The sequence below is a fragment of the Pongo abelii genome, chromosome 10 (genome assembly GCF_028885655.2).
Source record: "Pongo abelii isolate AG06213 chromosome 10, NHGRI_mPonAbe1-v2.0_pri, whole genome shotgun sequence".
Taxonomy (NCBI): domain Eukaryota; kingdom Metazoa; phylum Chordata; class Mammalia; order Primates; family Hominidae; genus Pongo; species Pongo abelii.
The window spans coordinates 91903364-91929021 of record NC_071995.2 but is presented as its reverse complement, the minus strand read 5'-3'; the positions used below and the strand labels follow the sequence as shown (position 1 = coordinate 91929021).

The 25658-nt window shown below is 42.6% G+C and overlaps 1 protein-coding gene across 3 annotated transcripts; it reads right to left on the bottom strand.

Annotated features, from left to right (window-relative positions):
- On the bottom strand, nucleotides 1–24192 carry NUDT4 (nudix hydrolase 4). Of its 3 annotated transcripts, none has more exons than XM_009248098.4 (5): nucleotides 23283–24192; nucleotides 7577–7687; nucleotides 6777–6821; nucleotides 3426–3513; nucleotides 1–3099 (listed from the first exon to the last, which is right to left on the bottom strand). In XM_009248098.4, the coding sequence occupies exons 1-5, from the start codon at nucleotides 23379–23381 to the stop codon at nucleotides 2897–2899; spliced, it is 546 nt and encodes a 181-aa protein (XP_009246373.1). In that variant the 5' UTR covers nucleotides 23382–24192; the 3' UTR covers nucleotides 1–2896.
- Nucleotides 24193–25658: the final 1466 nt, after the last annotated feature.

Genomic DNA, 25658 nt, shown 5'->3' with positions numbered 1-25658 from the left:
TCATTTTTTCCATTTTTATTTGATATTTCCAAATATAAAAAAGTCAAGATTCTTACATCAAGTATCTCAAATGAGACCATGCAAAGCAATTCAGTGTATACAACAATCATTTTTCCCCTTCAGTTCTGCCGCTTTATACAACAGTGTGATTGACAGAAAATTGGATGCCATGTGCCCGGTTGGAAAATGTCATCTGTTTACAAAATAACAACATCATGCAGGACAGTTTCTACTTTGTCTGCAAGTCAATTCACAAAAACTACTTATTTTCTGTTTTTTATTTGGGAGGCACATGGAACTGAAAAATTTAGCTGCCCAATTTTATTCAACTACCCCATCAAAAAAAAAAAAAATCACAAATGACAGTCCCAACACTCTGCAAATTTTGGAGGGTTGAGATAGTAGACACTATTTGTTATACTCAGTAGAGCTAACTATTTAACAGAAATAAATCTCCCTAGGGCCTTTCCTCTAATTTTGCTAGACTGGGTTCCAGGAGAATCGTGAAGAACCCCTCATGTAAAATTTGAAGTGTGAAAACTGTATTGTTGCATTATGCAGATTTTTGCTAGTTGCATAGACTAAAGACAGTTTGCTAAATGGCATTGAAAATCCTTACTGAGTGTCACTATTCAGTCCAAATGTTTCTGACCAAAGAAAATTATACAACAATATTTATAGGCTAACTTTAAAGAGATGGTTGACATTAATACTGTACATATTTTACATGTCAAATACATAGTCCAAGAGTTTATAAAATAAATTCATGCATTATTACCTTATTACCTCTAAGAATATCATGTACAAGATAGGCACTCCCCTACCCCCCAGTACTTATGACAGCATTTCAGGGGGAAGCAGTCTTATATACAAAAACAATCCAGTTTCTCTGCTATGTTAAGTATATAAGGAAATTTCAGAGATTACTGACCAAAAAAATCTTAGTCCATTGAAGACAGAAAGTATCAATTTGTGGGATTTAAAATGTTTCCTTTATAAAAGAACACCCAGAATATGTAACCTCTGTACAAAGAAAAAATATAAAAATTCTGGATGATCATGTTTGATCACACTACGTACTTTAGAATGAAATGTTGCTGGTTAAAAGTTTTTCTGCTTTACTCATTCCTTTGACAGCATTAATTTGTGAACATTTATATTTAGTTCAGCTGTATTTATGGCACAAGATCTCATTTTCAAAATGGCACTAATTTTCCTTAAGTGTAACAGCACTCTATTTTTAGCAGTAATTATATTTTTAAAGGTTAATTTGTAGAATAAATGTTTTAACTATACTTTTTTCTACTCTATACTCCCCAGTTACAATATTTACAAAGGGCTGAAGTCTATATAAAAAAATGATCTTTGGCTGGGCATGGTGGCTCATGCCTGTAATCCCAGCACTTTGGGAGGTCGAGGCGGGCGGATCACGAGGTTAGGAGTTTGAGACCAGCCTGACCAACATGAAGAAACCCTGTCTCTACTAAAAATACAAAATTAGCCAGGCATGGAGGCAGCCGCCTGTAATCCCAACTACTCAGGAGGCTGAGGCAGGAGAATCGCTTGAACCCGGGAGGCGGAGGTTGCAGTGAGTCAAGATTGTGCCATTGCACTCCAGCCTGGGTGACAAAGCGAGTCTCAAAAAAACAAAAAAATATTTTACTTTCCCCCATCCCTCATTTTAGTCAAACTTCTCCCACCTCATTTCTGCCCTGGTTGGGGAAGTGCAAGAGTTTCAGATAAGGTACCCATGTGTTTTAGATGGGATTCTTGATTTTAAGTGAGTATAAAGTAAAAAGATTTAATTCTTAGTTCAGGTATGTTCCAGTGCCTCGAAAGTTAGTTATGTGACAAACAGTACCTGTTGACAACCTAGAAAAGATGAGACATTCTAAGGTGCCCTAACAATCTTCAGTCTCTAACAGCTGAACAGGAAGGCTGTTTCACTCAAGTGTGATGCAATCATCACTGACTGGCATTTAGAATTAGATTTCAAGACTCCACTCCTGTGGGGGGCTACTAGATTAAATAACTGAATACATTTTAAGAGCCATCTACATTGAGGGAAATAACGGTTCTACGGTATTCTGCATAGAAAGAGTATCGATAATGGGAACTGGCAACTGAGCATGCTAAATCAAATTCCATGAATACAGTTTTCATAAGATGTCTTTACTACATGCATTTTGCTAATATTTCCCTAAAACATTCACCAACTCTACAGAGTTATACTTTGTGTTAAGGTACTATTGAGTTATAAGGGAAATAGCCGTATCAGGTAGCTAGTGACATAATACCAGTTGTGAAAATTCAGACAAATGAGTTGACAAATCCCCAAAAATGGCAAATTAAGCCCTGTGACAAAATAAGTTATTGGATCATACAGAAATAGCCCAAATCTGGAAATTTTGAATTAAAATTGTAATCCTGTAAAACAAGTTTTGGGGTGAACGGATTTCTTTAATACCAATAATATTTTTAATTCCCACCACAGATGGATTTGCTGAATATGCTAATGCTGTGAATGAGAAAACAATTTTGGGGGAGGTATACCCACAAGTAATCTGATGACAAACCACAGACTGATGTCAAATGGACAAAAAACTGAAAATATGCTGTGAGAAATAGACAACCAAAATAATATGGGGGGTTGCGGGGTGTGGCACAGTTAAGGCATCTAAACAAAAATTCCACATGGCTTTGGCTTATTAAAATATTTTACACTATTTTTTTTTAAAAAAAGATTTGAAAGCATCTGAAAAACATGCAAATTGTTTGAAAACCTTGCATGGCAAATTCAGACAGTTTGCAAGCGTCATTCAGATGTTTGACAGGAAACGAAAGAAGCCTCTCCCCATGAGACTGCACGTGGTGGGAGAGGCCTACCCAGTTCTCTCTATCTTACACTAGATGGCAACCCAGAGGTCTGTGCAGCGGTTACAAACAAGGCATTATTATCTGGAAGGGAAGGGACTGTAGAATTTCCATTGGCTGGGGAACAACCCAGCTTTAGCTTTTCCAGATACTCTGCATGTACAGGTTTATGACACTGGAGAACTTTGATAGCATCTTCTACTTTGAACCACTCTCTCTTCCTTCCTAGAGAAAAGAATGACATTGGTTACAAGACAGTCCATTTTAAAAAGCAAGCCATATAAGTAATGTCCACTTACTCCCTGATAAATGACTTAGACAACAATATGTTGGGGAAGAATTAAGATGAATATGCATCTCTACATTTGAATTATCTTCCCTGCTCTAAATGAAAAGTGACCCAAAAAAAAAATCTAAGATGGAAACTGGACACAGGAATATAAGCATACATTTAAGAGTATTCAGATAACAAAAGGGAACTTACCTATATTAACAGAATCTTCCCAATCTTCTGTTAGAGCAGAGTATTCAGATAACAAAAGGAAACTTACCAATATTAACAGAATCTTCCCAATCTTCTAATATTTCAGTGACTGTTAGAACATAAACATATGTTCTGTGCTTTCGGTCTTGGTTCTGCTTGAATATAAAAAGAAATGCATTTTAATCTACAGGAGCTAGCCATGGACACATTTTCCAAGGGAAAAAAATTAGTCTGGCATACTGCTGATTAGCATAGCATATTTCCCAGCACAGGCAAGTATATTCAGTTGTACAGTCCAACACAAAAGTGATTTTATATAAGACAAAACATTTAAAAGTTAAACAGAAGACTAGAACTAGAGCTTCATCATTACTAGTGGTGAAATTGGCTCTCAATACTACTTTTTTTGTAGAAGTCTAGAGATGTTGCCCAGGCTGGTCCACTCCTGCCCTCAAGGGAACCTCCTGCTTTGGCCTTCCCAAAAACTGAGCTTACAGGTATGAGGACCCAGCCTCCAGTACTAAACTTTTAACACTTATTTCTATATATCTGATGTTATTTTCTTTTCTTTTTTTTTTTTTTTGAGACAGGGAGTCTTGCTTTGTCACCCAGGAGTGCAGTGGCGCGATCTCAGCTCACCACAGTCTCTGCCTCCCAGGTTCAAGTTATTCTCCTGCCTCCTAGGTTCAAGTGATTCTCCTGCCTCAGCCTCCTGAGTAGCTGGAATTACAGGTGCGCGCCACCACGCCTGGCTAATTTTTGTATTTTTAGTACAGACGGGGTTTCACCATGTTGTTCAGGATGGTCTCAAACCCTGACCTCATGATCCACCCACCTTGGCCTCCCAAAGTGCTGGGATTACAGGTGTGAGCCACCTTACCCGGCCTATCTTGATGTTATTTTCATAAAGAAAATCTTAAGAGTTGAATGGAATCTTATTAAAATAACAGACCTGCATTCCCATAGTTTTTATCCTATCCCCTCTTCCCTGGGGCTAATCCTGACAACCTTTCAATGCCATGGAAAACTACTTCCTTTAGGACCTTTGTAAGAGCAAACAGCACCAGTTCCTTTAAGCACTCCTCCTGCAGGCCTATCAAGGTGCACATAAAGAATAGCCCATGGCCTGGCGCAGAAGCTCACGTCTGTAATCCCAGTACTTTGGCAGGCCAAGGCGGGCAGATCACTTGAGGTCAGGAGTTCGAGCCCAGCCTGTCCAACATGGTGAAACCCTGTCTCTACTAAAAATACAAAAATATTAGCCAGGCGTGGTGGCGTGTGCCTGTAATCCTGCTACTTGGGAGGCTGAAGTGAAGGATCGCTTGAGCCCAGGAGGCGGACGTGGCAATGAGCCCAGATCATGCCACTGCACTAAAGTCTGGATGACAGAATGATACCCCATCTCAAAAAAACACATAAATTAAATAAAACAGGCAACTGAGCTTGTTTCTGGGTTAAAAATTAAAGAAGTTGGCCTTCCTTCATCCTGATTAAAGTTAGCCTTCTTTGCCATAGTCCACAACTTTAGATAACTGTCCTGATTTTGGTCACAAACAACCTGAATAATCTACTCAAAACAGTGGGTTTTTACAGCTGGGAAGGATTACCTTTTTATATCTGAGAAGGAATAAGAACAACAATAAATTAGAGGCAACTGTCACTTAACACATCATTATTTTTAAGAATCAGTTGTTTTATTTCTATGTCTGACAAATCGATACATTTATCATGCTATATTCACAAATTCATAAAAATCACTGGGATGAATGGGCAGGGCAATCCAATTTTCCCTTATATTTTCTAAGGGGAAAGGTATTTTTTGATTGACATGTCCTGTTAAACAGTATTTGTAAAGCACTTAATACTGTTACCTTCCCATATTATTTAAGCTTTATTTATAATGTGAGACATTTTCTTCAAAAACCTTGTCAGCATATTGACAAATGTGTTATTTGTAAAAACCTCAGTATGTTTTTCAGTTTAACCAGGAGATGGTGCTATTTAACTGGGTGAAGCAACTGCTGAATTCTGGAAAAGACTGAATTCTACTTGAATGACTTTTCTCTTTTTTTTTTTGAGATGCAGTGTCGCTCTGCAACCTCTACCTCCCGGGTTCAAGCCATTCTGCCTCAGCCTCCCAAGTAGCTGGGATTACAGGCATGCGTCACCAGGCCCGGCTAATTTTTGTATTTTTAGTAGAGACAGGGTTTCACCATATTGGCCAAGCTGGTCTAGAATTCCTGACCTCGTGATCCGCCTGCCTTGGCCGACCCAAAGTTCCGGGATTACAGGCATGAGCCACCACGCCCGGCCAACTTTACTTAATTACTGTATTCCGGTAAAAGTCATCATCAATTCTACCAAGTTACAAAATCGGGATTTTTTCTGAATTCCTAAGGTTTAAAAATAAAATTTATATGGTTCTACTATAAAGACTGAACTAACCTATAAAGAGTACCCTGAAAAAAGGAAAGTGACCATGTTGCTGGTATACTGTGTATCTAGGTCTGAATCTTGGATGAAAATACATCTGGACCTCCTTTCTCCCTGGCTTCCAAAGAGTGCCTATCACATTCAAATTCCCTCCCTGAAAATTCTATTCCGCCTTCAGTAATAAGAGAATATATGAAAGAGAATTCTATTCTTTTAGCATCTGTTCTACGTACCAGAGATTTATATCTTCATACAATCCTTTAAGTCACTAGGTTTTATCATATAATATTATTTGCTAAGGGCAATGGGGACATTTCCAGATAAAATACACGAGACCTAAGCTCTTAGGTCATACTAAAAATATTGTACCTCCTAAAAGATCTATACCCTAAACAGTCTACAGTGGATTAAGATAAACATTTCAGTATCAGCTCCACTGTATTGTCAAACAGAAGTAATCACTACCATAATAATGCTGTATAAAAGTGATGGCAGCCGGGCGCGGTGGCTCATGCCTGTAATCCCAGCACTTTGGGAGGCCGAGGCGGGGGGGATCACTAGGTCAAGAGATGGAGACCATCCTGGCCAACATGGTGAAACCCCGTCTCTATTCAAAATACAAAACTTAGCTGGGCGTCGTGGCGTGTGCCTGTAGTCCCAGCTACTCAGGAGGATGAAGCAGGAGAATTGCTTGAATCTGGGAGGCAGAGGTTGTAGTGAGCCAAGATTGCACCACTGCACTCCAGCCTGGCGACAGAGCGAGACTCTTGTCTTAAAAATTAATTAATTAAAAATAAATACATAAATAAAAGTGATGGCATATGAAAAAGTGGCTTTTACTTCCCTCGCTACCTAATCCTGGACTGACTGCCTACTGCTAGTCTGAGAGAAATGTCTGGTTCAGGCTGCTGCCACATTATTTGGTTGGTTAGGAAGAAATCATTAATTCTATTATCAGCAAAGTGAAGATTACTTTTTAACTCACCTCAAATATGCCCAGAAGTCTGCCTAGTTTTCCTTTGACTCCAGCCTATTAAAAAAAGATGAAATATAAAATGTTTACCTTTTTATAACAAAATGTATATAAACACAAGTTACACTCTGGCTATTTACTTAAATCTAAATACAATACCCCTCCCCATACCAACTCACTATCTTCCTGCTTCTGTGAAGTTTTTATTGTCATTTACTTCATAAGTAGCAAGGACTGATCAAAAATTAGTATTTCTGGCTGGGCGCTGTGGCTCATGCCTGTAATCCCAACACTTTGGGAGGCCAAGGCAGAAGGATCACTTGAGGTCAGGAGTTCGAGACCAGCCTGGCCAACATGGTGAAACCCTGTCCCTACTAAAAATACAAAAATTAAGGCCAGGCATAGTGGCTCACGCCTGTAATCCCAGCAACTTTGGGAAGCCGAGGCTGGCAGATCACCTGAGGTCAGGAGCTCGAGACCAGTCTGGCCAACATGGTGAAACCCTGTCTCTATTAAAAATACAAAAATTAGCCAGACGCGGTGGCACACGCCTGTAATCCCAGCTACTCGGGATGCTGAAGCTGGAGAATCACTTGAACCTGGGAGGCAGAGGTGGCAGTGAGCCAAGATCGCTCCACTGTACTCCAGCCTGGCAACAGAGTGAGACTCCATCTCGAAAAAAAAGAAATTAAAATTAAAAATAAAGTTGCATCAGGCAAAAAGCACTCCTGAACCCGTCTGTCTTAGTGTTATGTAGCAAAGGCCTTGTTTTTAAAACTCTGAAACAGAATTTGTGTGAAAGAACATCTCACCTCCTCATAAACTTCCCTCACGGCAGCACCGCCAGGTTCCTCCTCGGGTTCCATTCCTCCTCCTGGGACAATCCACTGGTCTGGGTACCGGCTGCTACTCACCAACAGCACCTGTAAGGTGAACCGTAACTGTATACTTCCAGCCTGAGAAACACTTCATATATAAACAACATTCTCAAACCTCTGCAAGGTTGTAACTCTATTCTAGATTAATCCATTTTAAAATTTAATTAAAATTAGGGGTACACATTATACCACAAAAATGCAATTGACAGCCTTTGTTAAACACCGTCTTTCTGAAATCAGAATTAACATTAACATGGTCACATTACCAAATCACCTGTATCTAATAAAATAATTTAAACTACCAGATTCAACTGGTAAAACTCTTGAATTATTGGATACTAACAAAGGATAAAAACAGAAACTTGGCCAGGTGCGGTGGCTCACGCCTGTAATCCCAGCACTCTGGGAGGCCGAGGCGGGTGGATCAAGAGGTCAGGAGATCATCCTGGCTAACACGGTGAAACCCCAAACCCCGTCTCTTCTAAAAAAATTAGCCAGGCATGGTGGTGGGCACCTATAGTCCCAGCTACTTGGGAGGCTGAAGCAGGAGGATCGCTTGAACCCAGGAGGTGGAGGTTGCAGTGAACCCAGATCGTGCCACCATACTCCAGCCTGAGTGACAGAGACTCCATCTCAAAAAAACAAAAAACAAAAAACAGAAACTTGGCTTATTAGCCAGAGTTGTATGCACTGAGGTCTATGGTCACATAAGTTTATTTAGTTATGGAATATTCCAAATTTAAGGAAATGACCATAGGTAGGTTACCTTGTTTCCTCACCTAAAAAATAAGAATACTAAGAAGATAACAGATGTGTGAGAAAGAAATCGGGAAATGCACATAAAGCCGATTCTTGATACAGAGTGCTTGTTACTGTTATGATTAGGTGGCAAGAAGCATCCTTCATATTTTAAACCTGCATACATGGGCAAAAGTCACTTCATTCTGCTAACAGGCAGCTATCATTTATGATCTAGAACAGGACTGGCAATCTGCAGCTCACCACCTGTACAGTCTGTAAGCCAGAAGTATTTTTACATTTTAAAATTATGTGAAATTCAAATTTCAGTGTCCACAGATGGAATTATTAGAATTGAGTCACACTTACTCATTTTTACATATTGTCTATGGTTGTTTTAGTGATGCAACAGCAGAGTCAAAGCAGTTGTGACAGAGACTGTGTGGCCCTCAAAGCTTAAAATGTTTATCTGGCCCTTAATTTGGAAAAGTCTATGGACCCCTTACCAAGAATAGCATTAAGATTGAAATGCGGCCGGGCGTGGTGGCTCACATCTATAATCCCAGCACTTTAGGAGACCGAGGTGGGCGATCACCTGAGGTCAGGAGTTCCAGACCAGCCTGGACAAAACATGGTGAAACCCCGTCTCTACTAAAAATACAAAAATTAGCCAGGCGTGGTGGTGCATACCTGTAATCCCAGCTAATCGGGAGACTGAGGCATGAGAATCACTTGAACCCAGGAGGCGGAGGTTGCAGTGAGCAGAGATTGCACCACTGCACTCCAGCCTGGGCAACAGAGCAAGACTCCATCTCAAAAAAAAAAAAAAAAAAAAAGGACTGAAATGTACAAATTGTTATAAAAAATACCCTATTACCTCAGACAAGTATCCTAGATTTTATTTAACAGGTATTACATACCCATCTTTTAAATGAATATCTGGCCAGGCGCAGTGGCTCATGCCTGTAATCCTAGCACTTTGGGAGGCTGAGGTGGGCAGATCACCTGAGGTCAAGAGTTCAAGACCAGCCTGGCCAACATGATGAAACCCCATCTCTACTAAAAATACAAAAAATTAGCTGGGCGTGGTGGAAGCCACCTGTAATCCCAGCTACTTGGGAGGCTGTGGCAGGAGAATCACTTGAACCTGGGAGGCAGAGGTTGCAGTGAGCCGAGATCATGCCACTACACTCCAGCCTGGGCAACAGAGCTAGATTCTGTCTCAAAAAAAGGAAAAAAAAAAAAAAAAAAAAGGAATATTTGTGGGCTAGCTTAGGTTGAACTTCACTAAAGTTAAAATCAACTCGAGGTGAGCGTGGTGGCTCACGCCTATAATCCCAGCACTTTGGGAGGCTGAAGTGGGTGGACATCTGAGGTCAGGGGTTCAAGACCAGCCTGGCCAACATGGTGAAACCCCATTTCTACTAAAAATACAAAAATTAGCTGGGTGTGGTAGCACATTCCTGTAGTCCCAGCTACTCAGGAGGCTGAGGCACAAGAATTGCTTGAATTCAGGAAGCGAAGGTTGCAGTGAGCCGAGACTGCACCACTGCACTTTAGCCTGGGCAACAGAGTGAGACTCTGACTCAAAAAAATAAAAAATAAAAATAAATAAGTCAATTTGAACAAAAGTGTCCACAAAATTATCTTAGTATACTACCTTCAAGTAAATTTAAACAGTTCTCCCTCGCAAACACATAGGGTTCATCACGAAGTTTAATTCCCAGTGTGGATAGAGATGATGATGATAACTAAGACAGGGTCTCACTTGGACATCCACGTTGGAGTGCAGTGACACAATCTCTGCTGACTGCAGCCTTCACTTCCTGGGCTCAAGTGATCCTCTCACTCCAGCTTCCCGAGCAGTTGGGAGTACAGGCACCCACCACCAGGCCTGGCTAATTTTTGTACTTTTTTTTTGAAACAGTCTCGCCCTATCATCCAGGCTGGAGGGCAGTGGCATGGTCTTGGCTCACAGCAACCTCTGCCTCCCGGGTTCAAGTGATTCTCCCACCTCAGCCTCCAAAGTAGCTGGGATTACAGGCACCTGCCACCATGACCAGCTAATTTTTGTATTTTGAGTAGAGACGGGGTTTCGCCATGTTGGCCAGACTGATCTCAAACTCCTGACTTCAAGTGATCTGCCTGCCTTGGCCTCCCAAAGTGCTGGGATTACAGAAGTAAGCCACCATGCCCAGTCTGATTTTTGTATTATTTTGTAGAGGTGGGGTCTTGCCATGTTGCCTAGACAGGTCTCAAAACCATAGGCTCAAGTGATCTTCTCACCTTGGCCTCCCAACTGGGATTACAGGCAAGAGCCATGACTGATTTTTTCTTTTTTAAATGCATGCCAGCACTTCTATCTGCTCTGCTCCCTCCCTGCTGCCAGGAGCTGCTGGCCTTTGAGAGTTCACAGCCAGCACAGGAGTCCTCTCTCATTTGACTAAGTTACCAGGAACTCAACTTTTCCAAACTGGAAAGTTTCAAGCTGATAATTCAGCAACTCCCACCTTTCTCTCAAGCCCCCAAAATGCTGAGTTTAAAGAGAATATCTATTTAGGCATAGAACCCCCTCTTAGAAAAGCAGTATTCCAGGCCGCGCATGGTGGCTCACGCCTGTAATCCCATCCCAGCACTTTGGGAGGCCAAGGCGGGCAGGTTTGAGAACAGCCTGGGCAACACGGCAAAACTCCCTCTACAAAAAATACAGAAATCAGCCATGCATGGTGACATGTGCCCATAATACCAGCTACTCAGAAGGCTGTGGTGGAAAGGATCACCTGAGCCCAGGAGGTCGAGGCTACAGTGAGCTGTGATCATGCCACTGCACTCCAGCCTGGATGACGGAATGAGACTGTCTCAAAAAAAAAAAAAAAAGGGGGGGGTGGTTATTACATTATCAAATTATACCCAGATGAGACTTTATCGAAAATTAGAATTTTATTCAAAATTGGAGGCTTACAGAGGATCTATGGCAACCAAAGGCACTGGCCCTCTATCAAGACTGGCAAGTGAATGTTAGTTTTTAAGTTAAATAAAAATGTTAAGAGTTTGTCTCGCATCACTGGAAAAGTAAACAGCAACTACTGGTCCGGACTGCAGAGTTACAGGCCTCTTTTTCTGGTCACTAGGTATGGGTTAGGAATAAACTGGTTTCTATTGCCTAGACGAAATTCTTGTTACACAATTCTATGCTCTCTAAGCAACTTCCTGGATTACGTCAATAATGGGACATAACGCAGGTGGCTAGCTGCCTGAAAAGTACATCATCACTTAGTAAATAGTAAATAGGGAGTTCAAAATCATCCATATTCAAAATGTTGCAGTCCTGAATAAATGAAATGCAAAGTCTCATGTATCTAGGTCATTCACTATGATGTTTCCAGTTCTCCAAGACAGAGCTAAATTACAGGAGATTAATAATGTTGAAAACCCATTAGTATAAGATGTGTCTGCTTTTCTGAAGAAATATTTTATGCTTCAGGTTTTTTTTTTTTTGAGACAGAGTCTCGCTCTGTCATTCAGATTTGAGCATAGTGGCATGATCTCGGCTCACTGCAACTTCCGCCTCCTTGGTTCAAGCAATTCCCTCCCTCAGCCTCCCGAGTAGCTGGGATTACAGGCTCCCACCACCATGCCCAGCTCATTTTGGTACTTTTAGTAGAGATGGGGTTTCACCATTTTGGCCAGGCTGGTCTTGAACTCCTGACCTTGTGATCCACCTGCCTCGGCCTCCCAAAGTGCTGGGGTTACAGGTGTCAGCCACCACGCCCGGCCTATGCTTCAGATTTAAAACCAATCCTGCATCTACAAGACATCAGCATGACTAAATTTTTCTTCCAAAAGTCAGTAACATGGAACCCTTGTATCTCAACATCTCTCTTTCATAAATTACTTTTTAGAAAGCCTCATGAAAGTAGTATATAAATTTGATAAGTGATTTAGCACAATCCAATAAATTATGATATAAGAATCTTGGCTCCCCGGTTCAAGTGATTCTCCTGCCTCAGCCTCCCAAGTAGCTGGGATTACAGACATGCGCCACCACACCCAGCTAATTTTGTATTTTTAGTAGAGACGGGGTTTCTCCATGCTGGTCAGGCTGGTCCTGAACTCCAGACCTCAGGTGATCTGCCCGTCTCAGCCTCCCAAACTGCTGGGATTACAGGCATGAGCCACCACACCCAGCCAAATGTATCTTCCAAAAAAAAGCTGATAAGTTTAAATGAGTAATTATCTATAGTCCAGAAATGATTCACATCTAAACTACTAGCTTAAGGCAGATTTGCTAATATCCAACTTTTGGTGATGGTAGTTTTGAAATCCAGTATGTTTCATTAAGCACTTGTCTACTCATCTAAATTGACAAACCTGCAAATAGAATTGGGCTCCTCTGGGCCCTTGATCTGCCAATTAATTCCAGTCTGTCCTAAACTCTGCTACTTTTGAACCTTTCATGCTTTTGAGGCTCTAAAGCTAACACAGTCACCACTAGCATCATATGGTTAAATTTAAGATTAAATAAAATTTAAAATTCAATTCCTTAGTCCAGTCATATTTCAAGTGCTCATCTCAAGGGTCACATATTGGACATCTACAGCCAATTAATGGTATATCCTTTTCAGAACAGGTAAAATATGTAACTATTAGTTATTTATCCACTTTTAATTTTCATGCAAAACCTTACCACTTTAAAACGCTTTTCAAAAGAAAATCAGAATCATGAAAATGGGCTAGCAGGAAAGAAGCATCATGCACATGGTATCCAAACTAAATCCATTCACTTTTGTCTTTACAATCTTCAACCTCTAGAAGGACAGAGAACAGACTGACTCCTGTCAAAAAGTGACAATTCGGCACAAGTTCTCCACCTTAAAGAGAAGCACTGCGGAGAAAGAAGCTGCTGATTTTATTCCTTATCTACTAATTGTGATACTCAACAAAAATTGTATGTGATGAAAAGATACTGAAAATATACATCTTTCCCTCAAAGAGCTTATATTCTTGGAGGTGGGGTTGGAGTAAAGTCACATAGAATGCTCAATATTTTGTGTCTAAAAACTGCAAGAACACATACATCTATATAAATCTATATCACTATAAATTGTGGACAAATGATTTAGCCTAATCCAGTAACTTATCATCCAAGAGTCCCTTGACATCCCAGGAAGAATAAATTTGGTCAAACCAATAACTTCAAATTATCTTTCCATAAAATGATCGCTTTAAATGGGTACTTAATATCTGTGATATAGAAATGATTGGCCATCTAAACAACTAGCTTATGAAAAGAGGTCTCACACAGATGTCATGGTGACAGATTTGAAAGTCTGTTTCATTAAGTACTTGCCTACTCATCTTGAATAGTTCATTTGGGTGTTCAAATGAGGGCAAGGCCACATCTGGGGGGTGGTGGTGGGGAGAAGGCAGTGACAAGAGTGAGCAAGAACTGCGGGATACACTCCAGATAAGAGAATAGACTGGATGATGGCGTATGTCCGCCAGGGTGGAAAAATATGAATAGCATTAGTACAGAGGGACAATTAAAACAGTCCCCTACCTGCCCCCCACCCCAATAACAGTGAAAAGTTTTTTAACTTAAGGCCAAATAGTGCGATAGCTAGGCCATCCTGTGATTCCCTGGGGTCTGTCACGCACTTGGAAGCGGTCCCCAGCACTACATCTAGACCAGTACAGATGAAAAAAAGTTGGTGTCACATTGGAGCATGTTTATATTTTAATTAGGCAGACAACAGAGGACACTAACAACTTTTTAGGCAAGGGGTTGAGATCAAGATGAAAACATAACTCAGGGTTTCCTAAGAACCCCCACACCTGCTCTATTGTTCAGTGCTATATGACCATTTCTCTTTCCAGAAAAACATTTCACCAAGTTAAAAAGCCTGAGATTATAAAAGAGAAACTGCGGATGGTGGTGAGGAGTCGCACCGTAGTGGAGTATTGTCACTCCAGAACGATCAAGAACTCAAGAATTACAGCTTTTTGGTTGAAGTCACTTGGAATCTGTTGAAGATGAAAATCATCAATGTAGATTTTTCTGGACTACATTTTTATAGAACTACTAAAGCAATTCAGCTTGAAAAAACACGTTTTGTAAAGAGCATGCAAATAAAACAGTCTAGCCAGGTGCAGTGGCTCATACCTGTAATCCCAGCACTTTGGGAGGCCGAGGCAGGAGGATCACTTGAGGTCAGGAGTTCAAGACCAGCCTGGCCAACATGGTGAAACCTCGTCTCTACTAAAAATATAAAAAGCAGCTGGGCATGGTGGTGCACACCTGTAATCCCAGCTACTCCAGAGGCTGAGGCAGGAGAATCGCTTGAATCCAGGAGGCAGTTTGCAGTGAGCTGAGATAGCGCAACTGCATTCCAGCCTGTGCAACACAGTGAGACTGTCTCAAAAATAATAATAAAAAAAAATCAGAGTCCATTCAGTATTGTTTTCCAGAGGCCAAAATTAATAAGAAGGTATACTTTCATTATCAAAGATTTAGCTATGTTCTTCCAGTTAAGAGTTTTCCATCCTAGACAAAAGATTTGATGTATCTGCTAATACAAATTTTAAGTGTTCCACAAAAATTTTTTTTTGAGAATGATGAAAATATCTAGTAGTCAATAATGGAAATTTTGTTTCTTACCTAAATTTTGGAGATACTAGTTCTGAGCAGTCCGTGTTTTTACTAGTTATATACTCACATTTTTCAGCTTCACTATATCTTTTCTACTAAAACTCTGTGGGAAAACTCAACTATTAATAGCTTCTTTTTCTTTTTTTTGAAACACGGTCTCACTCTGTCACCCAGGTTGGAGTGCAATGGCGCAATCTCGGCTCACTGCAACCTTTGCCTCCTGGGTTCAAGCAATTCTCGTGCGTAAGCCTCCTGAGTAGCTGGGATTACAGGTAAACACTACCATGCTCGGCTCATTTTTTTTGTATTTTTAGTGGAGACTGGGTTTCACCATGTTGGCCAGGCTGGTTTTGAACTCCTGACCTCAAATGATCCACCCACCTCGGCCTCCCAAAGTGCTGAGATTACAGGTGTTGAGCCACTGTGCCCAGCCTGAACTATTAATATCTTCTATAGGCCAGTCACAATGGCTCACACCTGTAATCCCGGTGCTTTGGGAAGCCAAGGCAGGCGGACTGAGTCCAGGAGCTCAAGACCAGCCTAGGCAACACAGGAAGACCCTGTCTCTACAAAAAAATCAATAAATTAGCCAGGCATGGTGGCATGTACCTGTAGTCCAAGCTACTTGGGGGGCTGAGGTGGGAGAATCATCTGAGCCTGGGAAATCGAGGCTGCAGTGAGCCATGATTGTGCCACTGCACTCCAGCCTGGGTAACAGAAGTGAGATTCTGTCTCAAAAAGAAAAAAAAAAATTATGTGTGTGTGTGTGTATATATATATATATATATATACACACACACACATATATATATTTTAAAAGATTTACTATACATATAAAATCTATACATGCAGAAATCTAAAATCAAATTTCAGCACAATTTATTGTAAAGGTTTTTTTTGGCTTGTTTTGGGGGCGCCATTTGCTGAATCACAGCAACATAACCATAACGGTTGCTTTTCTTGCAATAATATTGATTTCGAATAATGGGCAGCTGCTCCTAAGCCCCTCCTACAAAAGTGGAAGAATCTCAATCTCTAGAACCTACCACAATGCATTATTCTTCAATACTCCCTCTAAACACACACAACAGCCATCTGTACATTTCTAGAACACCCCCAAATCTACTAGTATAGTTAGCATGCTAATTAATGCTCTAAAGATGGGTTATAAAAGCTCATTCTACAAAGACACACCAACAGCTGACAGAACCACACATGGTCATTCATAGGTTTGAAATTCCCTTCTCTGAGTAGATTAGATTTTCTGTATCATCAAGATGCTGGTCTGTTACATTAGCGATGACAGAGATGAAGGAAGATGCATTCAACCTTCCAGATAAATCAGAGCTGTGACCATATGAAAGATTTACGAAAAGGAGGCTACTCATTCTACCAGGTTGCAGAGCCAGACCTGGAGCACACTCAGACCTCAAAGCCAACGCTATTAGTGTGGTGAAAAGTGAAGACATCTATTCCTACTCTATTCAATCTATCTTCACATAAGCATTCTTCCTACTACACTACTAAATCTTACTCCCTCTTTCCATGTATTAGACAATTACCAGAATAAAACACCGCTCACCTGGCACTGTTGAAGAGTTATTTTGTCTTTTCCTAGATACCTAAGGTTTTAAGCATTTGGAGAGAAGCATTTATCACTTTAAGAATAGTGTATTGGCCGGCCATGGTGGCTCACGCCTGTAATCCCAGCACTTTGGGAGGCCGAGGTAGGTGGACCATTTGAGGTCAGGAGTAAGAGACCAGCTTGGCCAACATGGTGACTAAAAATACAAAATTTAACTAAAATTCAAATACAAAATTCAACTAAAAATACAAAAATTAGCCGGGCGTGATGGCATGCGCTTGTAATCCCAGCTACTTGGAAGGCTGAGGCAGGAGAATGGCTTGAACCTGGGAGGCGGAGGTTGCAGTGAGCTGAGGTCGCGCCACCGCACTCCAGCCTGGGTGACAGAGTGAGACTCTTAAAAAAAAAAAAAAAAGAATAGTGTATTGACAGTAGTCAACAGGAAACCAACCCTAAATCTTATTGGATAAAAGTCTGTGAATTAGAATGATCTACTGCAAGCCTGCTCAACCTGTGGCCCGTGGACTGCATGCAGCCCAAGATGGTTTTGAATGCAGCCAAACACAAATTTGTAAACTTTCTTAAATATTATAAAATATTTTTGCAATTATTACTTTTTTAGCTTACCAGCTATCATTAATGTTAGTGTATTTTATGTGTGGCCCAAGACAATTCTTCCAACGAGGCCCACTGAAGCTAAAAGATCGGGCACCCCAGGCCAGGCACAGTGGCTCACGCCTGTAATCCCAGCACTTTGGGAGGCTGAGGTGGGCAGATCACAAGGTCAGGAGATCCAGACCATCCTGACCAAATAGTGAAACCCCGTCTCTACTAAAAATACAAAAAATTAGCTGGGCGTGGTAGCACACGCCTGTAGTCTCAGCTACTCGGGAGGCTGAGGCAGGAGAATCGCTTGAATCCAGGAGGCAGAGTTTGCAGTGAGCTGAGATTGCACCACTGCACTCCAGCCTGGTGACAGAGCAAGAAAAAAAAAAAAAAAGATTGGGCACCCCTGTTCTATTGTATAGAATCTATACCCTTTATCACCTGACGGGTCCTCCTCGCTGGTGATGTATAAAAGGGTGCTGTTCAAGGGCTATGTAATGCATTTATGCCTTCAGAGGCTGTAGGTCCCTGGGCCTCGAATTCCCATTCGTGTTTCAGCTTTTACCCTTAAAGCTGCAATTGTCATGGCTTGGCTCTAGGAACTCCAACCACTATAGATACCATTTCTGTTCCTGGGAAGGGGAGCGGAGGAGGCATCCAGAGAACCTCAAGTGATCCCTAAGAATGAAGAGGTTTATTATGAAAATTGTAGCTATTCAGAAACTGTTTGTTGTTGTTGCTGTTTTTGAGATGCAGTCTCGCTCTGTCGCCCAGGCTGGAGTGCAGTGGCGCAATCTCAGCTCACTGCAACCTCCGCCTCCTGGGTTCAAGGGATTCTCCTACCTCAGCCTCCGGAGTAGCCATGACTACAGAGGCACACACCACCACGCCTGGCTAATTATTGTATTTTTAGTAGAGACGAGGTTTTGCCATGTTGCCCAGGCTGGTCTTGAACCCCTGACCTCAGGTGATCCACCCACCTTGGCCTCCCAAAGGGCTGGGATTACAGGTGTGAGCCACTGCACCTGGCCTACTTAGAAACTGTTTCGAGGTTGCTGTTCTTTCTTTCCAAATTATCATGAATCAGGGTATCATGAATGGTTAAAATTACATGTTAACCTACTTCTACTACACTTAACCAAAATTTAGCCAAAATTAGGCCAGCAGTGTTATTAGGAACACCCACTATGCACATAGACATTTTAAAAGAACATATGTTATGAAAATGGTTTGATACATGCTAAACAGCTACCTACTATTATTAAGAAAATTAGTACTTCTTTTTGGACCACAGAGGCAGAGTAGACCAGAAATAACAGTTCTTTCTTCTAAACTATGTTTAGCTCTAAGTTATATGGGACTGGTAGATAAGTATTATCAATAATGTCGTAAGTCAGGTTGACCATGGATTTTTTACCTAGCAGGTCAATGTTTTAAAGTGACAGGGTAAGCTTTTTTTCAATTAGAGAAAGGCTTGAGCTATACCAAGACTCTAAGAAAAAAAAAAAAAAATCCAATGCAAATTCTACATTAATGCCTGGTTTAATGATAGGAAACCTTCTGGGAGAGCTGGAGGCACAGATGAAGAAGTTGGTGACACTTCCCTGTGTTTAAAAAAGGCTTCCAAGCCAGGCACGGTGGCACTTTGGGAGGCCGAGGTGGGTAGATCACGAGGTCAGGAGATCAAGACCATCCTGGCTAACACAGTGAAACCCCGTCTCTACTAAAAATACAAAAAATTAGCCGGGCATGGTGGCGGGCGCCTATAGTCCCAGCTACTTGAGAATGGCGTGAACCTGGAAGGCGGAGCTTGCAGTGAGCTGACATCGCGCCACTCTTGTCTCAAAAAAAAAAATATATTTTTTGAGACTCTTGTCTCAAAAAAAAAAAAAAAAAAAAAAGGCTACCTTTGGATAGTACTTGCGTGAAAAGGGTGGACTGACTGTTGATTCTAAGTATAAAAATGCTAGTTGAGATTTAACTCTAGTAATATTTTGAATTAGTATTGTTGTTCATCGGAGCTCTGGTTTTAGGTTTTCAGACTCGACCTTTCCCACCAAAGCTTCACTGAATGATTTTGTACAACTCAAGATTTTTCAGGAATATATATTCAGCATTATAGCAGACCATCTGTAGAAGACAGCCCCTGGCTCATAGAGCTTAAAAGCTAATTAGGGCATCAAGTCCTATGGAAGAGTAGTGGGTTTTTTTGGTTTGTTTTTTGTTTTTTTTGCAGACAAGGTCTTGCTCTGTTGCCCAGGCTGGAGTGCAATGGCATGATCTCGGTTCACTGCAGCCTCTGCTTCCCAGGTTCAAGGGATTCTCATGCCTCAGCCTCCTGAGTAGCTGGGATTACAGGCACATGCCACCACGACCGGCTACTTTTTGTATTTCGTATTTTTAGTAGAGACAGGGTTTCGCCATGTTGGCCAGGCTGGTTTCAAACACTTGACTTCAGGTGATCCGCCCACCTCCGCCTCCCAAAGTGCTGGGATGACAGGCGTGAGCCACTCGCCTGGCCTGTAGTGGTTAGTCCTTAAGACTGTTTTGTTAATGCCTCTCTTGCAACTATGTCTGGATTTCACCCAGGATCAAGTCATTCTACTTCTCCCCTTAGCAGTCTAAACCTATTTTGCTGCCAGATCACTCTCAAGCTTGAACACATCTAGTATCTAAATGTTCTTTGTTCAAAACTAAGTTCAAAACAAAACTTTGTTCTTGTGTTAGCAACTTCTCAACCTTACATTTGAAGTGTTGCTTATTTTTCAACTATTACTGATTCTATGCTATCCCTAAGCTGCAGCCAAATCTATCACAGCCCCAAGTCTTGCTCTATTTGGGACGCCTGGTTCCTCCTCTCCCAGTCACCCACATCCAACTCCAAATGACTCACATTGGATCTGAACCCCAGAATACCCGACCGCACTTTTCCCTTTTACTTTATTTCCCTTTCCATTGATCCCTTGTCCAACCTTCCCCTACAGAGTGTTTCTTAGGAGCTAAGACCTCATCTCTTCATCCCCTTTTAAACTATCATATATGCAAATACATTCAACAGAATCCATTTCTGATTACCTATTTGTAAAAGCATTGTCATCTTTCACTGTACAAGCACAGTACCCAGCTACTCTACAGAGCAATTAGTTGTGGGCCTGTCTAGAAGCCCAGCTGCCAAAACTGAGGGTGCTTCCCCACAGAAATAACTAGCTGGGGAGGTAGGTCAAATAAACAAAATATTTAGAAACAAAGGACCAGAGCTCAAAAGGATCTGCCAGCTTCTGTGACCTTGGGATAGGTTACTTCTGCTACCTAATTTCTTCCTAAACAAATACTAATACTTATTTACCCTATAGAACAGAAAAAGATAAAATGGAAAATATTTAATATATAAAGCCACCTTAAAAGAATAACTCTGCTCTTAGAACAACCTTCTTTCCTAGAACAATCTGTTCTAAAGTAGAAACTTACTGAGAACTTCAGTACAGGAACAGCCAGATGGGAGCGCCACATAGCTTTTTTGGGGTCAAATTGCAATTACTCTTTTACTTCCATTTGTACTGTATATAAACATTTCATCCTCAGACAAAACATATATTTAAATCTTCTAACAAGGATCTAGGTGTTTTTCATCCAGTAGAGGGAAACATTTCTCACCTATTAACTAGAGAGGTGAGTTCAAGCTGGTTTTCTAGACTGTCCTGGGAAGTCTGGCAATGCAATTTCAACAGAGTGAAGGCAAATTCATAGAGAAACAATAGGATCTCCAGGAAAGCTAACAGAGTTTATTCTGTAATCATCATGTAATAGATAGAGCCTCAACTACACACAATCACAGAAATGAAAATTCTGAAGAGCTAAACCAGATGTTAAAATTGGCTGTGCATTACACTTAAGGAGAATTCTAGAGTCTTCCCTCAGATCATATCCTCTAACAAGATGACTCACTCTCTTTGATTCTCAACCTACAGGTTATCAGATTTACAAAGTTTTACACAATGGATTTCTCTAATACATTCTCCAAAACTTGCTCCCTACTTCACCTTACCTAACGACACTGGTCTCTTGACTCAACTACAGGCTATGAATTTAGTATTTATTTCAGTAGAAATAATATCCAAGCATAAAAACAATCATTTATTTTTATTGCTAAAGTAATTCCTAAAGCTCCTATCAGTCTTTGCTTTACCATAAGCACAATATAGATCATCATTTCAATTTCCATCACTCATATTTCCCCTAGAGTCTAGTATTTTTACAAAGCCTGAATTCCAAGTTCACATTATGGCAACACTTCAGTCACCACTTTCAGAAAGGCTTCCAAACTTAGCCTCACAAAAATCTCACTCATTCAACAAACAGAGCCCACCATCAGGAGTAAGGACTGGACCCTGAATCCTGACTCTACCACTTCCTAATTGTGTCATTTGGGAAACTACTTATGCTCTACAACTGTCTCCTCAACTATAAAATGGGAGTAACTTCACTACCTCCCAGTGTTAAAAGGATTAAATGTATAACAAGTTTTCTTCTGGCAGCGCCTGGCACATTGTAAGCACTCAATTAAGAATATCATTACACAATATTGAGGAAACCAGACAAGATCCTTGATCTATCTTGATCCCTTTTGGCTATCATTCCTTTTATATTTAAAGTTTACTACTTTGCCTCAACATGGCCCCTTTCCGCTAAGGCTTTATCTTTTTTACAGAACACACTTAATGTCTGTTGACTTGTTCATTTTTAAAAGTTAATAACCTTTCCCTTTGCAGTTTCTAGCTCTCCTAAGCAGACCCATCTCAAAGGCTGGGGCCGTATTTCTCTGCACACTCGTTTGGGATTCAAGTCTAATACGTAAAGGTTAAGAGTGAGCACAGAGCAACCCATTTAAACGGCTTGGTTTCTTTTCAAAAAAATAAAGGCAGGGTTTGAAGGGCAAATTTCGAGAACTTTTCGTTAACATAACAAGAACTAAGCCACTGAGTGTATTCTGTGTCATACTCATCACAACTACAGGGACTAGCAGTAAGGAAGCCATTAAATTCCCATCTCCAGCCTTAGCCTAGTATTTTATACACGGTTGGTTATGAAAGCAGAACTCAGAATGTTAATTTTTTTCACCTGTGTAATTTATCTTAAGCGTGGCAATACCAAAAGGCTACTATTGCCCTAAGCAAACTTCAACAGTTAGCCATTTTAAATAAATATGACTGAATTAAGTAAAAATCGCTCTCCAGGGAAACCCCAAGGGTCTCATTTTCTGCCCAATTCAGATGGGTAAATTATCCAAGAACGACTGCTCTTAGAACGAGAAAGGCTACTCCTTTCCAGATGTCAAGCCAGACAGCAAAGAACCCTTTACACATAAGCTGAGAGCTGGAGATTACTGTCTGAAAATGGCAGCTTTGCGCATCTCTAGTCCATCGTCTCCCTTTTGGCATTATTCCACATTTTTCACTAACCATTTTTCTGCAGTCAGAAAACTTTAAGAAGGGAAGGCCGTTTTAAAAATGAGGCATAATTATGCCAACAGCTTGCGGGTTCATGGACCCACAAGAATTGCCAAGACTAGACTGTGGGGTCCTCACTTCCAAGCACGAGGACTGTCTGTTACTCCACAAACATGCTTAGATCGAATCAGAGACCGCAAACGGCTGTAACATGGAAGGAAAACATGTAAAAGAGGCACAAGGGCTCTGCTGCAACACTCACGCCATTTCCACCCTCCTCTCGCTGAGCACTCGAGGTTTATCCGGCTTTCAACTCAATTCGCACGTTAAAATGGTGACTCCCGCTAGGCGAGACTTACACGGCCCGGGACCTTCCCGGGGACCAGGCGCCTTCTCGAGTGCCCAGATGCAGAAACTGGGGCTGGGCGAGCCCCCTTTGTCTCATCTATCAGCCCAGAGAAAGGAAGGAAGAAGTGAGGGAGGAAAGGAGGGAGGGAGGAAGGGGGCTAATCCCTCCCAGCCCCGCAGCCTGCGCAGCGGCGGGGAGCGAGGGGAAGCACCCGGGCCCCAGACCCCGGCGCCCCGGAGGGCAGCGTGCGGCGCCGGGCGCCCTACCTCGTCCTCCTGCTCGCTCCGGAAGCACAGGCACGCCGCCCGCTTCTTGAAGCCCTCGCGGTCGTAGGTCCGCGTCTGGTTGGGCTTGAACTTCATCATAGAGGCGGGCTCCTGCTGCTGCTGCTGCTCCGGTAGCCGCCGTGGGGGCCCGGCCGCCGCCACCCCGCCGGGGAGTGGGGGAGAGGGCGAGTCGGGCGCAGGGGCACCCGGGAGCGCTAGTCGGTGCGGGAGGTGCGGCGAGGCCGGTCAGTCCCGGTGCCGGCGGCCGCTCCGACGCGGGCGGGACGGGACGCTAGCGCGGGTCACTGGAACCCGGGTGCCGAGATGAAAGCTCCGCCTCTGCCCAGTTGTCCGCCGCTCTCCATGGAGCCCGACTCACGCTCGCCTCCGCTCCCTCCGGCCGTAGCCGCCAGGGGAAGGGCGGCTAGAGGCGCGCGCCACGCGGAGACAGTTGCGAAGACCCGCTCCCACTCAGCAGCAGCACCGCGGGGACCGCACGCCACCCCCTCTGCTCTGTTTAAGTGAGGCCCACATGCGCCCCGCCTCCCCGCGCGCCACTGCGCCTGCGTGCTGAGACCGTTGCAATGGGGTGGGTGGGTAGGTGGGGCGGGGGAGGTAGGGGCGGGACCTCGGCCGCCCGGTGGGCGGGGCCGCGCGCACTCCCGGGCTGGAGTTCGGCGAGGCCTTGGGACTGGCGCTGGAGCCCAGCGTGCGATGACCGTGCCCCGGAAACATCCCAGTGAATGGAAAGAAGCCAACGTCCCCTCCCTCCCTGCTTATACCCTCAACTTTGCCAATGAGGACCCTAAATACCAGCTGCACTACAGGAGATGTAACTACATACACCGTCACCAAAGTTGCAGCCTGGCCAAGAAATGCCAGGGGACGTTGCGGCGATTGCAGACTCCGCGGTGACTGTGTAGATTCGTCCAGAATTCGCCCGTGTAGCGCGGGGAGAGGCGAGAGTGAAGGCCAAAAAGGTTAAGACGTTAAGTGTTTTTTTTTTCTCTGTTTTCACAAATGAGGGGTAGGCAAATTTCCTTTTTTTTTGTATTTAAATTTTTAATCTTTGGTTGGCGATGGCTTGTATTTTTTAAAGAGTCAGCTCTAGCTTAAACATTTCTTTGAAGCTGTCTATAACATCCCCCACTTTGTGCCATCTTCCGGAAAGTATTAATACTGGCAATGGCTAATAGTTGCGAAATGGTTTTCATGTGGATCTCATGCTAAGTAACAGCACAGCTGGATGCTGGGGCCACAGCACTAAAATATAATGGGATTTCTGCTATCTGGGAGCTTACAGTACCTTGGGGACTTGGAACAAACAACCTCTACACTTCAGAGTGTTAGAAGGGCTAAGATAGGAGCCAGGAGGCCTAATCTTAAGGTAGCTCAAGAGAAACCCAAACTCAGGCCATCCTGCCCTTCCACAGAGGCCCAGGTTGCTTGGGTCCTGACTTGGTTGGTTGGTTTTTCACCCCTTGAGGGCCTATTGTGTGCCAGGCACTGGCATCTAACAAAACCAGTCAGCCCCTGCCTCTCCAGGAGCGTAGGCACCTGAGAGCAAACCGTCAAATATTAAATGATCACACGTGTACACGTAAAACTACAAATGTAATGGGGTCTAAGATAGTAGAGGGTTTCAAACGAAGATTTGACCAGATCTGCAGTCAGAAAAAGGTTATTGGGGCAGCAAGGCAGGAGCTGAGGGCTGAAGGAGGAGGAGCTAAATTGACCAAGAGCTTTCAAGGCAAAGGGAACTGGGATTTCTGCAGAGCCCAAAGTGGGAGGGAGTGAGGAGAGTTCTCAGGAATGAAAGAAAAGGCCAGTGTGGCTGCAGAGCGGAGGGAAGCTGGTTCCGCCTCTGGCAAAGGGGCCTGTGAGGCCTGACTGAGAGGCTGGGGACCACTGGAGAGCTCAGAGCAGGCACTGGTCTTTCTAGTCTCCAACCTCCTTTAGATTTGGGACTGCTGCATCTAACTCATCTTGTTACTCCCAGAGCCCAGCAGATGTAAGTTTGTAGAATGGGTTAGTGTTGAATAAATAATTTAAGGAATGAGGCTTCACCACAATTAGAAATCTTATCAAGACTGCGCAGAGATGTTTTCCAAGCCCTTGATTTCTTATTGAAGGCACTTGAAATTTAACTATGTCCAGGATTTACAAACACAGGCAGAAAACATCTAGCTGGGGAGTCCACTATGGCTAATATGTGATTATTATTTTTGGATAATTGGTTCACATCAATAAAGTTATTAATCCTGGCTTGGTTGCACAGGCTGGAGTGCAATGGCACTGTCTCAGCTCACTGCAGCCTCCATCTCCCAGGCTCAAGGGATTCTCCTGCCTCAGCCTCCTGAGTAGCTATAACCACCA

Excerpts from the sequence above, each read along its gene's own strand:
- NUDT4 (XM_009248098.4), bottom strand. The coding sequence starts at position 23,381 with ATGATGAAGTTCAAGCCCAACCAGACGCGGACCTACGACCGCGAGGGC. Across the intron at positions 7,688-23,282 it reads GGAGCGAGCAGGAGGACGAG|GTGCTGTTGGTGAGTAGCAG; the intron begins GTAGGGCGCCCG and ends TTCACCTTACAG. Across the intron at positions 3,100-3,425 it reads GGAAGATTCTGTTAATATTG|GAAGGAAGAGAGAGTGGTTC; the intron begins GTAAGTTTCCTT and ends TCTTTTCTCTAG.